General features: G+C 50.7%; 6 protein-coding genes across 6 annotated transcripts; 4 read left to right on the top strand and 2 right to left on the bottom strand.

Annotated features, from left to right (window-relative positions):
* Nucleotides 1–192: 192 nt before the first annotated feature.
* On the top strand, nucleotides 193–2,610 carry GIQ15_02482 (uncharacterized protein; the record flags this gene model as incomplete). Its single annotated transcript, XM_033549899.1, has 4 exons — nucleotides 193–617; nucleotides 695–1,263; nucleotides 1,649–2,015; nucleotides 2,067–2,610. 4 exons carry the CDS (start codon nucleotides 193–195, stop codon nucleotides 2,608–2,610), a joined length of 1,905 nt encoding a protein of 634 aa, XP_033407060.1.
* Nucleotides 2,611–4,231: 1,621 nt separating this feature from the next.
* On the top strand, nucleotides 4,232–7,263 carry GIQ15_02481 (uncharacterized protein; the record flags this gene model as incomplete). Its single annotated transcript, XM_033549898.1, has 8 exons — nucleotides 4,232–4,650; nucleotides 4,699–5,215; nucleotides 5,672–5,806; nucleotides 5,858–5,945; nucleotides 5,993–6,061; nucleotides 6,117–6,713; nucleotides 6,779–7,001; nucleotides 7,053–7,263. The coding sequence occupies 8 exons, from the start codon at nucleotides 4,232–4,234 to the stop codon at nucleotides 7,261–7,263; spliced, it is 2,259 nt and encodes a 752-aa protein (XP_033407059.1).
* A 206-nt stretch (nucleotides 7,264–7,469) lies between these two features.
* GIQ15_02480 (aminotransferase GliI) lies at nucleotides 7,470–10,393 on the bottom strand (the record flags this gene model as incomplete). Its single annotated transcript, XM_033549897.1, has 7 exons — nucleotides 7,470–7,898; nucleotides 7,947–8,033; nucleotides 8,103–8,785; nucleotides 8,949–9,393; nucleotides 9,452–9,864; nucleotides 9,932–10,136; nucleotides 10,190–10,393. 7 exons carry the CDS (start codon nucleotides 10,391–10,393, stop codon nucleotides 7,470–7,472), a joined length of 2,466 nt encoding a protein of 821 aa, XP_033407058.1.
* Nucleotides 10,394–10,602: 209 nt separating this feature from the next.
* On the top strand, nucleotides 10,603–13,419 carry GIQ15_02479 (heavy metal tolerance protein; the record flags this gene model as incomplete). Its single annotated transcript, XM_033549896.1, has 8 exons — nucleotides 10,603–10,800; nucleotides 10,850–10,930; nucleotides 10,983–11,374; nucleotides 11,434–12,006; nucleotides 12,066–12,408; nucleotides 12,468–12,968; nucleotides 13,024–13,166; nucleotides 13,224–13,419. 8 exons carry the CDS (start codon nucleotides 10,603–10,605, stop codon nucleotides 13,417–13,419), a joined length of 2,427 nt encoding a protein of 808 aa, XP_033407057.1.
* Nucleotides 13,420–13,753: 334 nt separating this feature from the next.
* On the bottom strand, nucleotides 13,754–15,430 carry GIQ15_02478 (uncharacterized protein; the record flags this gene model as incomplete). The annotated part of the gene is made up of 1 exon (XM_033549895.1): nucleotides 13,754–15,430. The coding sequence occupies one exon, from the start codon at nucleotides 15,428–15,430 to the stop codon at nucleotides 13,754–13,756; it is 1,677 nt and encodes a 558-aa protein (XP_033407056.1).
* Nucleotides 15,431–15,824: 394 nt separating this feature from the next.
* GIQ15_02477 (uncharacterized protein) lies at nucleotides 15,825–16,700 on the top strand (the record flags this gene model as incomplete). Its single annotated transcript, XM_033549894.1, has 2 exons — nucleotides 15,825–16,292; nucleotides 16,368–16,700. The coding sequence occupies 2 exons, from the start codon at nucleotides 15,825–15,827 to the stop codon at nucleotides 16,698–16,700; spliced, it is 801 nt and encodes a 266-aa protein (XP_033407055.1).
* Nucleotides 16,701–16,958: the final 258 nt, after the last annotated feature.

The raw sequence follows: 16,958 nt of genomic DNA, 5'->3' as shown, positions 1-16,958 counted from the left end.
CATTGAGGGAATTAGGCTGGTCAAAATATAGCTCTTCCCGCCTGGCTACAAACCGCCCAACGGGTCCGTCGGCGATGCGCCGGAGACCGAAGTTGAGATGTAAGGACAGCGAAGTTGACCTTATATCCGACAAGATTCGGTTAAAGGGACGACCTTTCAGGGGATAATTCAGTGCTACTAACAATCAACATCATGGATCAATCTGAATCACCAGTGGACGTTCTCATCGTCGGCGGCGGGCCTGCTGGCTCCAAAGCTGCGTGGGAACTTGGTCGAGCTCATCACCGAGTGGTTTTATTTGCGTGCGACGAACTAATGAATGATCCCAAGGACGTGGATGCGGAATCATCACTATCAGCTCTAAACTTCCTTTTAAGTCCTGATCGCAAGAACCGAGAACTTCTTCGTCTATTTCGACGAGAGGCTAGTAAAGAATTACCGGTCTGTGTGGAGAGACGCCGAATCACGGACGTACGACGCCTATCGAATGGCCTGTTTCAAGCCGCAGATAGCGATGGCAACGTTTGGACAGGTCGTCTCCTTGTCCTGGCCGATGGAGCAGACGAAGTTATGCCTGATATCTCCGGATATCAAACATGCTGGCAGCAGCAACGCATGTACGTGACCCCCTCCATCTTTCATTATCCAGCTCATCATGCCCCTTATACGATGCTCAACATACTGACTGAGACAGCCTGATTCACCCATCTGAAGAGAAGCATGGCCCAGTTCAAGTTGCCGTTCTGGCAGTAGGAGAGCTGGCCGAGCTAACCATGGCTCTCCATACCGTCTGGCAGATCCGACAGTTTGCTTCTTCCGTGCGTGTCTATACGCATGGCGACCCAGAACTGGCGCAGGAACTGGTAGCGAGAGTATCCCCCGATGCAGCGATCACCGTCGAAGCTGCGTGCATCCAGGAGATACAGCCGGATGCCGACTCATCTCACGGCGTCGTGATTCAACTCGACAACGGAAACAGCGACAAGGCATATCTCTACCACCGGCGTGCCGCTCAGCTCAAAGGCAGCGATCCCTTTGCACGCCAGCTGAAGCTGGAACTGACCGAATCAGGGGCCATCCGCATCTCAGCTCGCGTCCCCTACATGACCAGCATGGACGGCGTGTACGCGGGCGGCGACTGCGCATCCCTGGGCCAGCGTACACTGTTCAAAGCACTAGCCATGGGTGAAGGAGTTGCAGCGGCTGTCGCAGCTCGACTGGAGCGAGGAAGATGGAGGAATCTCTCGTATGAGGAGGACGCCTGTGCATAGTTCCTTTCTGTCTTCTCTCTTTGTATAGACGAATATATCAACCACCTTCATCTTCATCTCCATCTCAACCACTGTAGTTTCTTCCGGCCCTTGACTGTTCATGCATATGGACCCGCCGGTGATCTGAATTTAACTGGTTCGGTGTCTCCCATGTCCGTGGTCTTTTTTCTTTGATGCGAAATCTGCTTCCCCTCGTCGGGCACCGGGGGTTGGATGCATCTCGAGGCTCGAAATTGGTAGATATAACAATGCCTCTCTGCTCGCATTACACAATGCCATTCTCTCACTCGCTCTCATACACCCAATCGATCAATCAATAAACGGCATCTAGTATAGCAAAATGTCGACTTCAACTCTCTTTGACTGTCTGATCGTAGGCGGCGGACCTGCAGGCCTCGCCGTCGCCCTTGGTCTCTGTCGCGCCGTTCGCACCGCCGTCGTCTTCGACTCGCAGACATACCGCAACTCCCTGACGGACCATATGCACAATGTGTCGACCTGGGATCACTCGAAGCCCCAGGACTACCGCGCAGCCGCACGTCGCGAGCTCACCGAGGGCCGCTACAACACTGTGACGCTCGCGGATGTCGCCCTGCGCAAGATTTGGAAGCTCGAGTCTGGCGAGTTTGAAGCTACAGACGCTGGCGGCAAGACCTGGAGGGGACGCAAGCTCGTTCTCGCAACGGGAGTGAAGGATGAGATTCCTGATGTGCCGGGATACGCCGACTGCTGGCCTCGATCGATGTAGGTGGAGGACTGATATAGTTATTTATAACGATGCTGACTGGAAAATAGATATCACTGCCTCTTCTGCCATGGATTCGAAGATCGCGGAGCTGCTTCTGTCGGCGTCCTCGCAATCGGTCCAACGGCGAATCCCAAGCCAGCCGAACATCTCGCTCGTCTGGCCCACAACCTGGCAAAGACAGTGACCATCTATACGAACGGCAACGATGAGCTAGCCGAGCAGCTTCGCCCATCCATCGAGAAGGACGAGTGGCTCAGCCTCGACAACCGGGCCATCAAGCATCTACACAAGACCGACGGCGTTCCAGTCAAAGTCGAACTACAGGACGGTACAGACAAGATGGAAGGATTCCTCGTTCACGCCATGAAGACGACGCCGGTGTTGAATTTCGAGCATAACCTCGAGCTTGAGCTGTCTCCTCAGGGCACCGAGTTCAAGACCACTCCTCCCTTCAGCGAGACTACTACCCACGGTTGCTTTGCGACCGGAGACTGTGGAATGCCCATCAAGGCGGCCAGTATGTCCATGAGCCACGGATCGTTGGCCGGTGTCGGTGTTGTATCGCAGCTGGCTTTTGATGAGAAGGCGTAGCTTAAGTACATAGGAATAAAGCGAAGACTAGATGAACAATATGAATATTTACGCATAACGTTGCATGTTCATGATAATAAACAACACTATAATAATAAATGTTGTCAAGTGCCGATTAAATAAATATTGATGGATGTTTCAGGGGGTGGCTAAACTTCTTCCCATCATGAAATGTTCAAACCAACAAATGGCGAAAGCACAAGATGGAATAATTAATTTCATGGCCTTATAACTGACTATCATTCAACATCTACCGACTATACAACTGATCCAGGTCTACATCTACTCGTCGCTGAAAATCAAACATCGGACCTCGACACTCTCGCGCAGGGGAGCATCCTCTGGCGTCTCGGGATGCTGGAAAGCGCAATGAGCGCACACTGGAGAAATGTCAGACCAGGGATTTAAAGGAGAAGAATAAAGGAAGAGAAAAGGTCACTCACTGTGTCCAGCTACATCTTTGCTATCCCAGATTTTGATCATGGTGATCTCGTCTGTCTGCTGTTTATCCAAATAGTACCAACGCTGACCATCGTCATGGCTGATGCTGACGGTCTCACCACGGAGCTCGAATCGTTTACGATATAGCTGTGTCGGATGGATGTTCGCCTTCTTCAGCGTCGTGCAGTCCATCACAGCCAGCGGCCAGTCCACCACAGGGCCCTTCAATGGACGCCAGACACTAGGAAGGGATCAGGTCAATGCCACCGTCTGGAGCTGGGGATGCAAGAGTGATACGCACTTGATGATTCGAGCTCGGCCTTTTAGGAGTTGGTCTGCTTCCTCAGGAAGGTGTTGGTAGACGCGTCTACGAGCACCGAGGGGGGATCTATACGACGAGATTAATACACCTTGCATCGCCATGAGAACGTCCGTTTACCTACTGGTCACAGTGAACCTGTTCATGTCAGCGTTATACCATCTCCTAGGGCTCGAGGATTGTTACTTACTGTACCGGCAGGCTGCTCACGGCCATTGGGGTTTTTCCCTGCCAGTGAAGCTTCACGACGTCGGACAGTGTGGTCGAAGATGAATACCCTCGATGCCCCAGTCTGAGCCTTGATCAGCTTCTCGACGAGAGGATAGTAGAGCTTCTGGACGGTCTCTTTATCGCCCGCTCGAATGGCCTCCAGTATCTCTGGCTGGCTGCCCTCTGGGTCTACGGCGAATGCGAATCCATGGGTGTCCAGCTGGAAAGAATCACGCTGTGGACGACCATCGTGGACGATGACCTTGTGCTGCTCCTGGTGGAAGTTACTAGTCTCAAAGCCTTCGTCGGCCGCGGATCGATAAAAGGTAGGGTCATCTGTGGGTTTGCGAGGGGCAATGAAGCCCATCTGGGCGGGATACTGGGATGCCATTTTATCTGTGATAGTAAAACAGTGTCTGTGGTAGGAAAACAGGAGTAGGTGCGAGAGATGGAATTGCTTGTCCGACTATGGCCTGGAGACTATGGCCATGTTTTGTATGCTCGATATCGGCTTTGGAATGGAGACCTTGATATTGGGGAGCCGGTCGGTGGCCGGCACTTGACCTGCAAGTCTATATCAAGCCCTTCGGTGCGTGGACTGGCTGACCTGGAGGGCAAGTCACCAGCTAAGCTACAGTTTCAACTATTAACATGGCATCTCAAGAAATTCCCCTTTACGATTGCCTGATCATCGGCGGTGGCATTGCCGGCCTCTCTTCCGCCCTCAGTCTCGTCCGAACTCTACATACCGCCGTGGTATTCGATGAAGGCATTTACCGAAATGATCAAGCGCCGCATCTAGCTACCATTCCAACTTGGGATAGCCATGACCCAAGACGCTTCCGTGAGCAGGCTAGGCTCAATATCCAGGCCAAATACAACACCGTCGAATTTGCAAATGTAAAGCTCGAGAAGGTGGCTAAGCTTACAGAAGGGCCGAACGAGGGTAAATTCTGTGTCTGGGACGACAAGCAGCGCTCCTGGCTGGGGAAGAAGGTGATCTTGGCCATGGGAGTTGATGATATCCTCCCTACTATCCCCGGTTTCGACGAATGCTGGACCAAGGGGATGTAAGTACTCACCCATTCACCGAATAAAACCGTCTCTAACTTTCATAGCGTTCATTGTCTGGTACATCGCGGTTACGAGGAACGAGGATGCGCAAAGGCCGGTGTCCTTGCAACTGATGGAGATGCCAACTTGCATGCCGCCAGGCATCTGGCTTTCCAGGCTCGCAATCTTTCATCTAATGTCACCATCTATACGGATGGCAACACTGAGCTCGCCGAAGAGATTCAGGCGGCGTTAGGACCATGCGGTTTCCAAGCAGAAGCCCGGAACATCACCAAACTAGTCCAGCATAACCCTCAACGGTCACTGGACATTCATTTTAATGACGGCAATTCGGAGACAGTTGGTTTGATCGTTCACCGACCGCGCACCAAAGTTCGCGGCCCCTTTACGGAACAGTTGGGTGTTGAGATGACCCCGGAAGGCCATGTCAAGACGAACTTCCCATTCAACGAGACAACGGTATCAGGGGTATTTGTCGCCGGTGACGCCGGCTCGCAGTTCAAAATCGGCACCCAAGCTGTTGTCATGGGTGCCTTTGCGGCGGGCGGTGTCCAGATGCAGGTGAATGCAGAGAATTGGTCGAAGCCCGTGAATCCTGTGAATCCTGCGTCTTAAGCTATGTTAGATTGATTGTTGCTTATTTATTTCTTCGGCATCCGAGACCGAATACGGCCTTCTAAATAAATACATTTATACACCTAGCTGTCCTTCACTCTACGGAGAACTACTAGAAACATAACTCTCTAGCTGGCTCCTCACATACAATGTTTCTTTCTAATTATCAATGTATTGCTTTGTCCCTTGGGCTATTTTTTGCGGTTGCGCTCCTGTCCAGGGGTAATCGTACCTACCTTGGATTTACGCACCTAGGAAAGTCGCGCCTTTGGTCATTTTTCAGCTGGGAAAAATCAACTCGCTTTGATCTGCCTCGATATGCACGAATTGGATACGAACAGGTTGGTTATATCGAGAGTTTGTTTTCTATTTGGGGACACTGGGTTGACGGGTAAACTATAGTTCAACAAAGCCTTGGGGAAACCATTCACAACGACAGTATTTGGCCATGAATACATCGTTCTTCCATCCAAATATCTTGATGATATCAAGCGGGCGAGTCCGAAGAGTTTGAGCTTTTTTCAAGCCCTCAGCGATGTATGTTTGCCCATTTTCGCCTTCTTGAATGTCTGGCTAACACACACTCAGGGATTGAATATGGAGGCCTCTGTTGGCCATTTATACACAAGCACAACAGAGATTGACGTCGTTGTCAAACATCTAAATCCCCAGCTCAGTATGTTCTATCGATTATTTGGGAAGCAGCATGCTAACAATTCGCAGCAAAATTAACGCCTCTCTTATCCGAGGAGGCTGACTTTGCCATTGCTAAAGAGGTTGGAACTCTCCCAGGTGAGCCTCTATACCCAGCATCATACCCATAAATTCCAGGCTAACGGATGTATAGAGTGGAAGACTTTCAACGTTTCCAACCTCATCGGTGCCATTGTGCATCGTACTACTAATCGAATCCTCGTTGGCAAAGAACTATGCCGCGATGAAGAGTATCTCTCCACCACGACTCGATTCTCCCGCTCACTGTTCTTACATGGAATCTTTTGGAATTTCATCAATCTAGGACCACTGCGCAAACTTGTGGCCCGCCTCACAATCTACTTCCATTTGAAAGATCGCGATGCAGCTGCAAAGCTGCTTCTCCCTCACATCCATGCTCGACGCCAGGATAAGGAGGCATCTTCAAAATACCAGGATGCACTCCAGTGGACACTTGATACGGCGCCATCTTTCCCTGGTGACGATGAGCCGTTGCATCAAGCATACCACATGCTGCATCTCACGTTCGCAGCAAGCAGCGCCTCAGGAGTGGGAGTTACGCAGTGTTTGATCAATGTGCTGGCGTACCGCGAATATCTCGAGCCTATGCGTGAAGAGATCGCGGCAGTCATAGCCAAACACGGGGGATGGACTGATAAAGCACTGTCGCAGATGGCCTTGATGGACAGTTTTATCCGTGAGACCATGAGATTGCACCCGGCCGGCTCTTGTAAGTATCTTGGGATATAGTGTAGACCATGACTAGCAGTGAGAGCACGCTGACAGCTCATCTAGTGACCGTGGCTCGAACTGTGATGGATGAACAATTTCGATTCCACGACGGCCTGACTCTGCCCAGGGGTACGAACATCATCGCGCCGGCGCTGGCTGTGCACTATGACCCAGACAACTACGAGGACGCAAGCCGATTCGACGGGTTCAGGTTCGCCCGTTATCGCCAGAAACAGGGAGAAAGCCATCGCTGGCTGGCATCTACCATCGATCATAAGTTCCTCCAGTATGTCGTCTCAGCTGCAAAATATGTTCTTGGACTAACATTGTCTCACAGGTTCGGCTACGGCAATCATGCCTGTCCAGGCCGGTTCTATGCCGTTCGCAAGGTGAAACTGGTCTTCGGAAAGCTGCTCATGGATTATGACTTCGACTGGACGCAGTCTCAGCCAGCAGGAGATCGTCCAAAGGATTTTGCGATAGAGGCGCAAATGATGGCAGCGCCGGAGACCGAGATCTTAGTCCGCAGCCGGGCTAATTCCAAATAGTTAGTTAGCGGGAAAGAAGGATTTGACAGGGGGCGTATAATATCAAGCAAGGATCGGGCTTAAAATAAATAACGTGCATTATTAGATTGCAACTTTAATGAACAAATTTTCAGATGAAGAACGCGAAATTGCTGCAGGTTCTATATGCATAACTAACGATCAAACATGGATTTCTTCAAGATTCTCGCTTCTGCTCCGTATTAATCCTACGGAATGGGGACCATTCGAACGAGAGGAGCGGCCAAAGTAAAAGGCAACGGTGGCACTTCTCCCATCTTTAGGCGGACCATGGAATCACCAGCAAAAGGAAGCGCAAACCAGAGCGCGCAGATCACCCAGAGATAGCCCAAAACCGGCGCCCATCGCGGTGTCTGTGGACCAGCATACTTTTTCCATAGCCAGATGACAAAGTCCTCGATCGTGATCATCGCGGCCTGGCAGGGGAAGAACAGGAAAATACCAATAACAATCTCGCTAGGCGTGATATTAGCTGGTCGAGGCATCAGCAGCTGCGACAGAGCATGCATCACCCCCGAGATTGTAAATGCAAGCCAGAGTTGCGTATACGATGAGGCATTCGAGCCGCGACGGATGCCTACGGCGTCGACAAAGGCGCCGGTAATGGTGCTCAGAGACTGTTCTTATTAGCGATTTATTCAATGAAAAAGGGGTTTAATACGTACCTTGCGCAGCATTTGATGCCAGAATATTCCCCAGAAATTCCGTACGGTGGTGGCTTCTTTCAATTTACCAAACAGTGGCGGCCAGTCCTATACCAATATCATATCAGCTCCATTCTTCACCGTTTGCTCAACTTTGTTCCACGAGTTGATACTGACCGATGGCTTGCTGATGCCTATGGCTACAGCTATGATAGAGACGACCAGGTACTGCATGTTGATGAAGTAATACGGCCCCAGTCCAAAGGTCAAGGCCTTCAGGAAGCTCCATCCTAGACGGTGGTCACTGACGGTGATGTATTTGGAGTCCAACGCTCCCACAACTCCGGCAGCATCGGTAAAGAAGAAACGAAGGCCCATCTGGGAGACGAGATCTGCCATCAATATCACCAATACTAGTTCTCCGAGCCGCCATAGCAGAAAGCGAGTGCGACTCATGCGATCTAAACCTGGTACTGGAGGCACATTTTTGACCTGATAACTCCATCGGATACCCCTGAGATTTAACAGCAACGTCACAGCCCATTTGATTTTGCGCCATCCCAGAGTTGGCCATGTTGTGGCTTCTTTGGCGATGCGGTCGATCCGCCATAGATCTGCCTCAGGTCCTTCGGGGGAGGAAAAAACGACCTTTTCCAAAGCAGACAGCCAGTGTGGCCAGGCGAGTGCGAAAAGGTTGGCGAGGCCTGGATTGTTCGTGAATCTATTGCATTGGGCGACCACTGCGAGACTGAGAATCGTCGTGGCAGCGATGGCTCGGCGACCGGGAAGCAGACGAGGGCCGGCGAGTATTAGAATCTGGGCCGCGATGAGCAGGAGATGAGGGATGATTGAACCATCTGCTGGATGCAAGTCTTTATTACTGAGGGCTTCCATTATGAAAAGTATCCGTGTGAGCTATGGAGATATAGTTGAGCAGCTACTTGATGGAAATGGTTTCACTTTATACATTCAGACATTTATATCGTCTACATAAGCATCCCGATCGGCGACCGAACTATTTACTTCCGTCCTGTCGAAGGACGGTTTCCATCCGCTTAATGGCTTCCTCCAAATTAGACCGCTCTATCGCAAAAGTCATTCGGCACCAGCCCTTCTCTTCCTCATTGACGTGATACGCCTTGCCGCTGCTGACAACGACGCCAGCTTGCTTCAGTCTGCCGATGAGGGCACTCTCTTCTTCCCAGGACTGGGCGTTGGGCACCAGACGGGCCAAAACATACGGAGCAGAATTCACGGGAATGTAGGTGATGTTTTGCTTCTTGAAGAAATCCGTAATGATCTTATACGATTCACTCAAGCGCTGGGAGTTCAGCTTCAATAGTTCTGGCAACTTCGGGGACGTGAGAAGAGCAGTTGTAGCTACTGCAGCAAGGCTGCTCGTCTCGGTGTTGGAAGCCAGAGCCAATCCGACGTGCATCTCCTTGTTTGCCTGGGTGATGCTGCATCCCTATCGGTATATTTGATTAGACTGAATATTCTAGCAAGGAAGAAACAAAACTACTAACCACGCGGAAGCCGCTGGACCCGAAGTCCTTGCTGGTGCTCCAGAATGTATGCACTCGCGAGAGATCACAACCAATCCCGGCTACATCTATCTCCAACGCAGACACAAATGACGACGCATCTGGGAGCTCGGGATTCTCAAATGAGGACAACGCATAGACTTCGTCCGAGATGTAGTGAATGCCTTTGGCATGACAGAAGCGGATGCAGTCCTCAAGCACAGCCTTGGGATAACACTGGCCAAACGGATTATGAGGGTTGGTGAGCAGCAGGCCTCGAATAGGGATTGTAGATTCTGTATACGCCTTTTCCAGCGCTGGTATGAGCTGCGATGTGAGTGTGTCGGCGCTCTTTTCAACGTAAACCATCACCGGCACAGCGGACGATCGAGCAGTAAAGAGCCAGTCAAAGCCATCTGCTCGGTTAATTGTTTAGTTAAGAGTGTTCAATTATCGCTGGGAGCCTCTAAACTAAAGACTCACTCCAAAAAGGGGCGGGAACAAGGATTCCCTCGCCAGGCTCGCAGGTGTTGTAGAGAAAGGTATTCAGGCAGGTCGCCGCACCAGGCGCAGTCGCAATATGATCAGTCTCGACGGGGATGTGAGGACGGAAATATTCATTGAGGAATCCTGCCAGGCTTTTAATCAGGTCTGCATCGCCAGCAAACTCGTTGGGATACGACAGATGCTGTATATCGTCAGGACAACAAATCGCAACTTTGGATATTCGGGAGACCATACATGAGGCTTCAGTCCATCCCGTATGCCGTCCTTGGTCAGCTCGATGATCTCATTGCGCAGCAGCCAGTTCTCCGCCGTGGATAGATCAATCCGGGGAGCGGTGGGCTTCGTTCTTTCGAGCAAAGCAGCACTTATCCCCGGCATGATCTTCTCGACATTGGCAGCACCACGCTTCGATAATCCTGAACTAGCCATCTTATTCATATTCTCTGCTCTCTGTGATTTGATTACTGTCTCAGCTATGCTGGAGACATCCCATCATATATCCATATCCACGGCCAGAGTGGTGGCTTGCCGGCTGCCTCTCGGGGGCCGAGCAGCAATCCCATAAGACTCTATCAAAACGGACTCTCCCGGTCGAAACATTGAGAACCTGAGCTGTTCTAAACCATTACAGAACAGACAATCCAAAGATGCAGCTGTCTATACTGGTATTGGCCCTGTGCTGGGCTTATCCTGCTTCGATTTATCTTTCCTACCTCTTCTCCAGACTCGCCATCGCCATTTGGCAGAAGCATGAAGACGGCGCTGCAACGCCTTGGTACAAGAAAAACCGTCGAACCGCATTTACAGCCATATTCTGGCTTCAGCTGCTGCAATGTGTCAATCTGGTCAGTGCAAACTCCCAACAAGCAAGTTATATAGACTTACAAAGAGTAGACAATATGCGCCAGCGTCATCGGTTACCTTGTCAGCGATAGCTCTAAAACTGCCGCATGGTGGATTAACAAGGAATACATGGTACTGATATACATTGTTCACCTCTTAATTCGACTTATTCTAATCATACTAGGCGTCGAATATTGCGGTTTTGATGTTTCTCGTTGCCGGCTTACTCCCAGACCCTGACGAGCCATTCACCCCGTCCCTATCGCACTCCCACGCATGGAGTCTGGCCACGATCACAGAGGCTCTTCAAATAGTCATGTTCTGTTTTCAGTTTGGTAAAGATCCCACGAATGCCGGCCTAGAACGCCTCGAACTAGGCCTCGTCATGCTACGAATGGGTGTCTTTGTTGCCATGATCGCTCTATACCTTCAGCCGATGTATGCCTGGTCGCATATTAAGCTTGGTGAAACCGATCCTCTGCTAGGGGAGATGGCCGCACAACCTGTGCGAGATGCTCAGCATGGTGGCTGGCTAGACTATGTCACCGGTTTCAGTACTCTCTTTCCATTCCTATGGTTCGTCTCTATCATTTCTTTTGCCTGATATTCTGTGATGGTATACTAAGCCTCAGTAGGCCATCCGACTCGCGTCGATTACAGTTACGAGCTATCTTCTGTTTTTTCCTCTTGGTCCTACAGCGAGGTGTGAATATCATGGTACCGCATCAGCTAGGTCTTGTCGTTGGCTCTCTAGGCTCAGGAACGATCCCATACAAGAATCTCGCAATCTATATCATCTTACGTGGACTGCAAGGCCAACAAGGAGTGATCGGATCAATCAGGGCCTTACTTTGGATAAGCGTCAGCCAATCTACATACCGAAGGCTCACATCCTCCGCATTCGAGCACGTCCTCTCACTCTCTCTTGAATTTCATTTAGGCAAACGCATTGGAGAGGTCATGAGCGCTCTAAGTAAGGGCAGTGCCTTGAACACCTTTTTGGACGGCCTGGTTTTCCAACTGTTCCCCATGGTGGCTGATTTGTGGATTGCTGCCGTATATTTTTTGATTGAATTCGGCGCTTTTTACGCATTAATGGTTATTGCAGTCACCTGGTTGTATCTGTTTGTTACTATCTACATGGCCAAGTACCGTGGCAGAGCCCGACGAGACATGGTAAATCGTGAACGTGAGATGGAGGCTGCGAAGTAAGATCCCTCACCATCCCATCTACCATTTACATATGGCAAAAACTGACAAAAACTAGGACGGATGCTCTTATGTCCTATGAGACTGTTCACCACAACTCTGCCGTACCCAACGAACTCAGCCGCTTTAATGGACTGATTAAATCTTTCCAAGGAGCCGAGTACTTTGTGTTCTTCTCCTTAAACATGCTAAATGTCACACAGAACTTATTGTTTACAGCAGGAGTTGCCATTGTCTGTCTACTCTGCGCGTACCAAATATCCGCAGATATGCAGAAGGTTTCCATGTTTGTCACCTTGATCACCTACCTGGCTCAGTTACAGGCTCCCTTGAACTTCTTTGGGAGTTTCTATACTCAAGTCCAAAACAATTTGATCGATGCTGAGCGAATGCTGGCTTTGGTGAGCTTATCCCGTAAACTGATATTGGTTATGTGTGGATTGCTAACCCCCCCTCGCAGTTTAAAGAGAAGCCCCTGATTCAAGATGCAGACGACGCTATGCCTCTGAACTACTGCAAAGGCCGAGTCGAGTTCAAGAATGTAAATTTTGCATACGATGAGCGCCGCCCAGCTCTTCGAGATGTTAGTTTTGTTGTTGAGTCTGGCACTTCGACTGCCATAGTGGGAGAAAGTGGTAGCGGGAAATCTACCATTTTGAAACTACTGTTCCGATTTTATGATGTCGCTGGCGGATCAGTTCATATCGATCAGATGGACCTCCGAGATATGACCGTGGCAAGTCTACGCAGTCACCTAGGTGTGGTGCCGCAGGATGCAATCTTGTTCAACGATACCATTCTTTATAACTTATTATACGCACGGCCAACTGCAACTATGGAGCAGGTGTATGAAGCTTGCAGGGCAGCCAGTATTCATGACCGGATCATGAGTTTCCCTGACGGCTACGAGACAAAAGTTGGCGAGCGAGGATTACGTCTTTCCGGTGGAGAAAAACAGCGAGTAGGTTCCCTTTTTTCTATATCCATGAGTGAGCATATCGTGCTAATTTCAATAGATCACTATTGCAAGAACCTTCTTGCGGTCGCCCCAAATATTACTTCTAGATGAAGCAACTGCTTCGTTGGATTCCCAGACAGAGCGACAGATCCAAGGGGCGCTTGAATCGATTGCCAAAGGCCGAACGAGCATCACAATTGCGTAAGTTATACGTTTATTTCCTGAAGTTGATATTTAAGTACTAATACTAGCCTATAGTCACCGACTGTCTACAATTACCAAGGCAGATCAGATTATTGTTCTACATCAAGGACGTGTTGTTGAAAGGGGTACACATACGGAGTTATTGTCTGCAAACGGGATGTACAGTCAGATGTGGGAGAAGCAGACAAAGGCAAAAGTTAAGGCTGATGGCGAGGAGCCAAATAATGCCTCATTGGCAAGCCCAGAATGATATCATATTCTTGTTTCACTATGTCTCGATATAAATATATGTTTTAATTTCAAGAACATTCCGACTTAGCCTACCTGCTTAGTTATTTCCTTTGTATGCTATATTCTGCTGAATATCATATCCATTCTATGAGCCTACGGGCTATGTGCGGGGACACTGATATTTTAGGTGCTAGAAAATGTATTAAATAACATTATCGTCTAACTTTAGGGCACTCATACAAGTATTAGTGTTAAATAAACCGCGTCTATCATGCATAAACAATACAAATTTTGTAAAAAAGAACACTCTAAAATAGCCCTCGGCACCCGCTTTCAGGTCATGGAAGGAATAATCATTGCGGCTTGGGGGTTGGCACACTAGTCGGCGCCTCCGCTGATGTATGGGACCCCTCTTCTGCCGACCCATCCTTCTGGCCTGAAGTTTCTTCAAGCCCAAATTCAGTCTCCAATGTAGTTCGCAGTTCAATATGTTTCTGTACCCCGACAAGGACGAAACCAAGCAGACCAAACGCCATGCCAACCTGCCATACGGTCCGCAAGCTATCCGTGTAAACTGACTGGACCGCACCTTCATCTGGGCCCAGGTTTTTCAGCAATGGTGTTCCCACGAGGGAATACGCACCACCACGGGCAAGCTTGTCGCGTAGCGCAGCGTTGTGGACTTTTCCTAGGAAGCGATCGACCTGGCCGTTAAAGATCACAGCAGGAATTGCAACACCCCAGACAAAACCGAAGCTACGGAGGAAAGCGTAGGCTGAAGTTGCGGTAGCGTTATCTGCCTCCGGGAGGGCTCCCTGGATGGCGGGGAGAATGCTAGTCAAAAGGAGACCGTTTCCAAGCCCGACGAGGCACTGTAGAGTAACCCATTCGGCGCGGGAAGTACGGATAGACCACGTACTGAAGAGGCCCATACATATGGAGATGATGGCAAAGCCAGCCCAATGTAATGGGCGATAGAATCCTGTTTTCGATATTATTATGCCGCCTGCAATAGCAGATGGAATTAAGAAGCCGGTGAAGGGTATGACGGAAACTCCAGACATGGTGGTAGACTGGCCCATGACAGATTGGAAGAAGAAGGCCAAAAAGTATACAACCCATTGCATCAACATGGCTCCAAGGAAGGCAAGAACGTATGCCCCCATGGAGGTCCTGTTGCGAAACAAGCGTGGAGGCATGGTAGGTTCCAAGCAGTAAGGCGATGCTTCAAACACATGGAATAATGCCCAGCCAACCGCTCCTAGGACGAGAGGAACCAGTACGTGGTAGGAGGACCACGGATAGATTGTACCGCCAATGACTAGTGCATACATGATAGCACAGATGGCAACGATGAAGATGGCATTACCTATCCAGTCAACACGAGCGAGTGCGTGCCGCCAGGTTGCCTCTCGATGATGCTGGACATTCAGACATAGGACTAGAGATACCAGAGCCAGAGCCGAGAATGGCAGGTTGATATAAAACACCCATCTCCAGCTGGCATGCTCCACCAAGACACCCCCTATCAGCGGGCCCAACGAGGTTCCTAGGGCGCAGGTCGAGAGTGCAATGCCGACATACTGTGCTCGCTGGCGTAGAGGAACGAGGTCGCCCACGATAACGTCTAGCAGGAGGAGAATGCCGCCGGCACCAAGGCCTTGTACGGTGCGTCCTGCAATCATCATGGCCGTCGAGGTTGCCCCGCCACAGAGGCCACTTCCCAGGGCAAACAAACACACCATCGCTATCATGGGGTTGCGACGGCCTATGATGTTGGAGACCTGGCCGATGAGCGGCTGGACGACGGCCGAGGCCAGCGTATACGAGTTTGCAATCCACACATAGTTCTCTTCCCCGTTTAGTTCGCGTGTTATCGTGGGTAGCGCGGTGGTGATGGCGGTTATGTCCAGGGATGCGACGAAGGACGCGAAGCACAGCGAGACAAACACAAGCCAGAACCGGGTCCCGCGAGGAGCTGTCGACTTGGGCTCCCGCTGGCCGTCGTCGGCGGGCTGTGTCTCGCCCATGAGTCTGTTCGTGTGGTTATAAAAGTGAAGGTTAGGACGGGGATGGGAGTTGAGAAGAAAGCAGAAAACCAGGAGCAACAACGACTACGGAAAGCTACAGCAAAGAGAAAAGAGCTTTCACCCTAGCACACGGAAACCCCCAGTCATTTCGCACGCCGCAAACGGCCACCCAGTCAGCTCCTATTCATCCTGGAAACCAGAGCTCAGAACCGTGGATGCAGATGCGCCCTCCCCCGGTGACCGAATATCGCAGTATAATTAAGCTACAGCGGTCCCCGAGCGTTATCCCCGAGAACCCCGGAGGTAGTTAAACAGCGGACAAAGGGCTTGCACAAAGATCTGGCAATTACCTGATTCGGTCCTGGGTGACTTCGTGAATATTCCCGTTTCCAGAATGACTGTGCAACCGCCGCTGCTACCAAAGTCCGAGCCAGTCGGGGACCGGCTAGTGTGGTACCTAGCCTATGGATCTAATCTCTCGGCCAAAACCTTCCGTGAAGATCGAGGGATGACACCACGGGCGGCTGTTGCCGTAAAGGTACGCGGATGGCGCTTGGCCATGTCGAGCGCAGGCTTCCCGTATCGCGAGCCATGCTATGCATCCATCGTCGAATACAGACCGGAGAAGGAGAAGGAGGACCAGGATGACGAGCTCTGTGGCACAGCGTATCTGATTACCTGGGCACAGTGGATTGAGATCATCGGTTCTGAAGGAGGCGGTATTGCCTACGACGAGGCTCTGGTGGGAGCACAGCCAATCCATGCACCAGACCGCCAGCGTTGGGGCACCGAAATACGTGTCTTTACGCTTGTGAGCACCATGGAACGGTGGCCGGAAGCGCGGCCGAGCGAGCGGTATCTCGTGAGTGCAAATTTTTAGTCTCCGTCTCGAAACTGGCGGCGATCATGCTAACTTTTCCTTCTTCAATCCTTCAAGGGCCTCATTGTCGACGGTGCCCAGGCCGCGCAGTTTCCACCCACTTACATCGCGCATATCCGCCAAAAGTATCCCTGCTATCAGCCGCCCTCGAGTGCGTGGGCGCGCATGGGTGCATCCATTTTTCTTGCCTTCTGGACCCCGATCATGGCCCTGCTCAGCACTCTCACCCATTCCACCACTCGCGTCGGGCCGGGCAACGACGGCCATGTCCCCCCCAGCGTGCGAGCCCTGGTCCGCTTCGCCATGTTTAGCATGTGGTGGATTCACGATGTGATATGGGCAGGACTCTGGGGCCGTGGGGACGGCTTAGACCTGAGTTCGCTGCGTTGACATTGAGTCGTCGACGGGGAGATCACTCGGCCGGTGAACATCTCTAGAATTGTGATCCGGCCTGCAGCTTCTCCCTTCCTTCCCTTATATTGTCCTGTATGCAGTGTATATTTAAGCACCAGAAGAAAGAATTATAAGCAAGTCGATCTCCGAGATGCAAGTTGAAGTCGTAGAAGAAGAAGAAAAAACAAAGTAAATTTAGATCGTCGTTCAGGATGAAGGTTGTGCTTAGTCACCAATTTCCTATCTCGGCAATCT

This window comes from Arthroderma uncinatum (genome assembly GCF_011692745.1).
Source record: "Arthroderma uncinatum strain CBS 119779 chromosome Unknown scaffold2, whole genome shotgun sequence".
Taxonomy (NCBI): Eukaryota; Fungi; Ascomycota; class Eurotiomycetes; order Onygenales; family Arthrodermataceae; genus Arthroderma; species Arthroderma uncinatum.
Note: the sequence above shows the minus strand (reverse complement) of the source record. Positions and strands in the feature narration are given on the sequence as shown.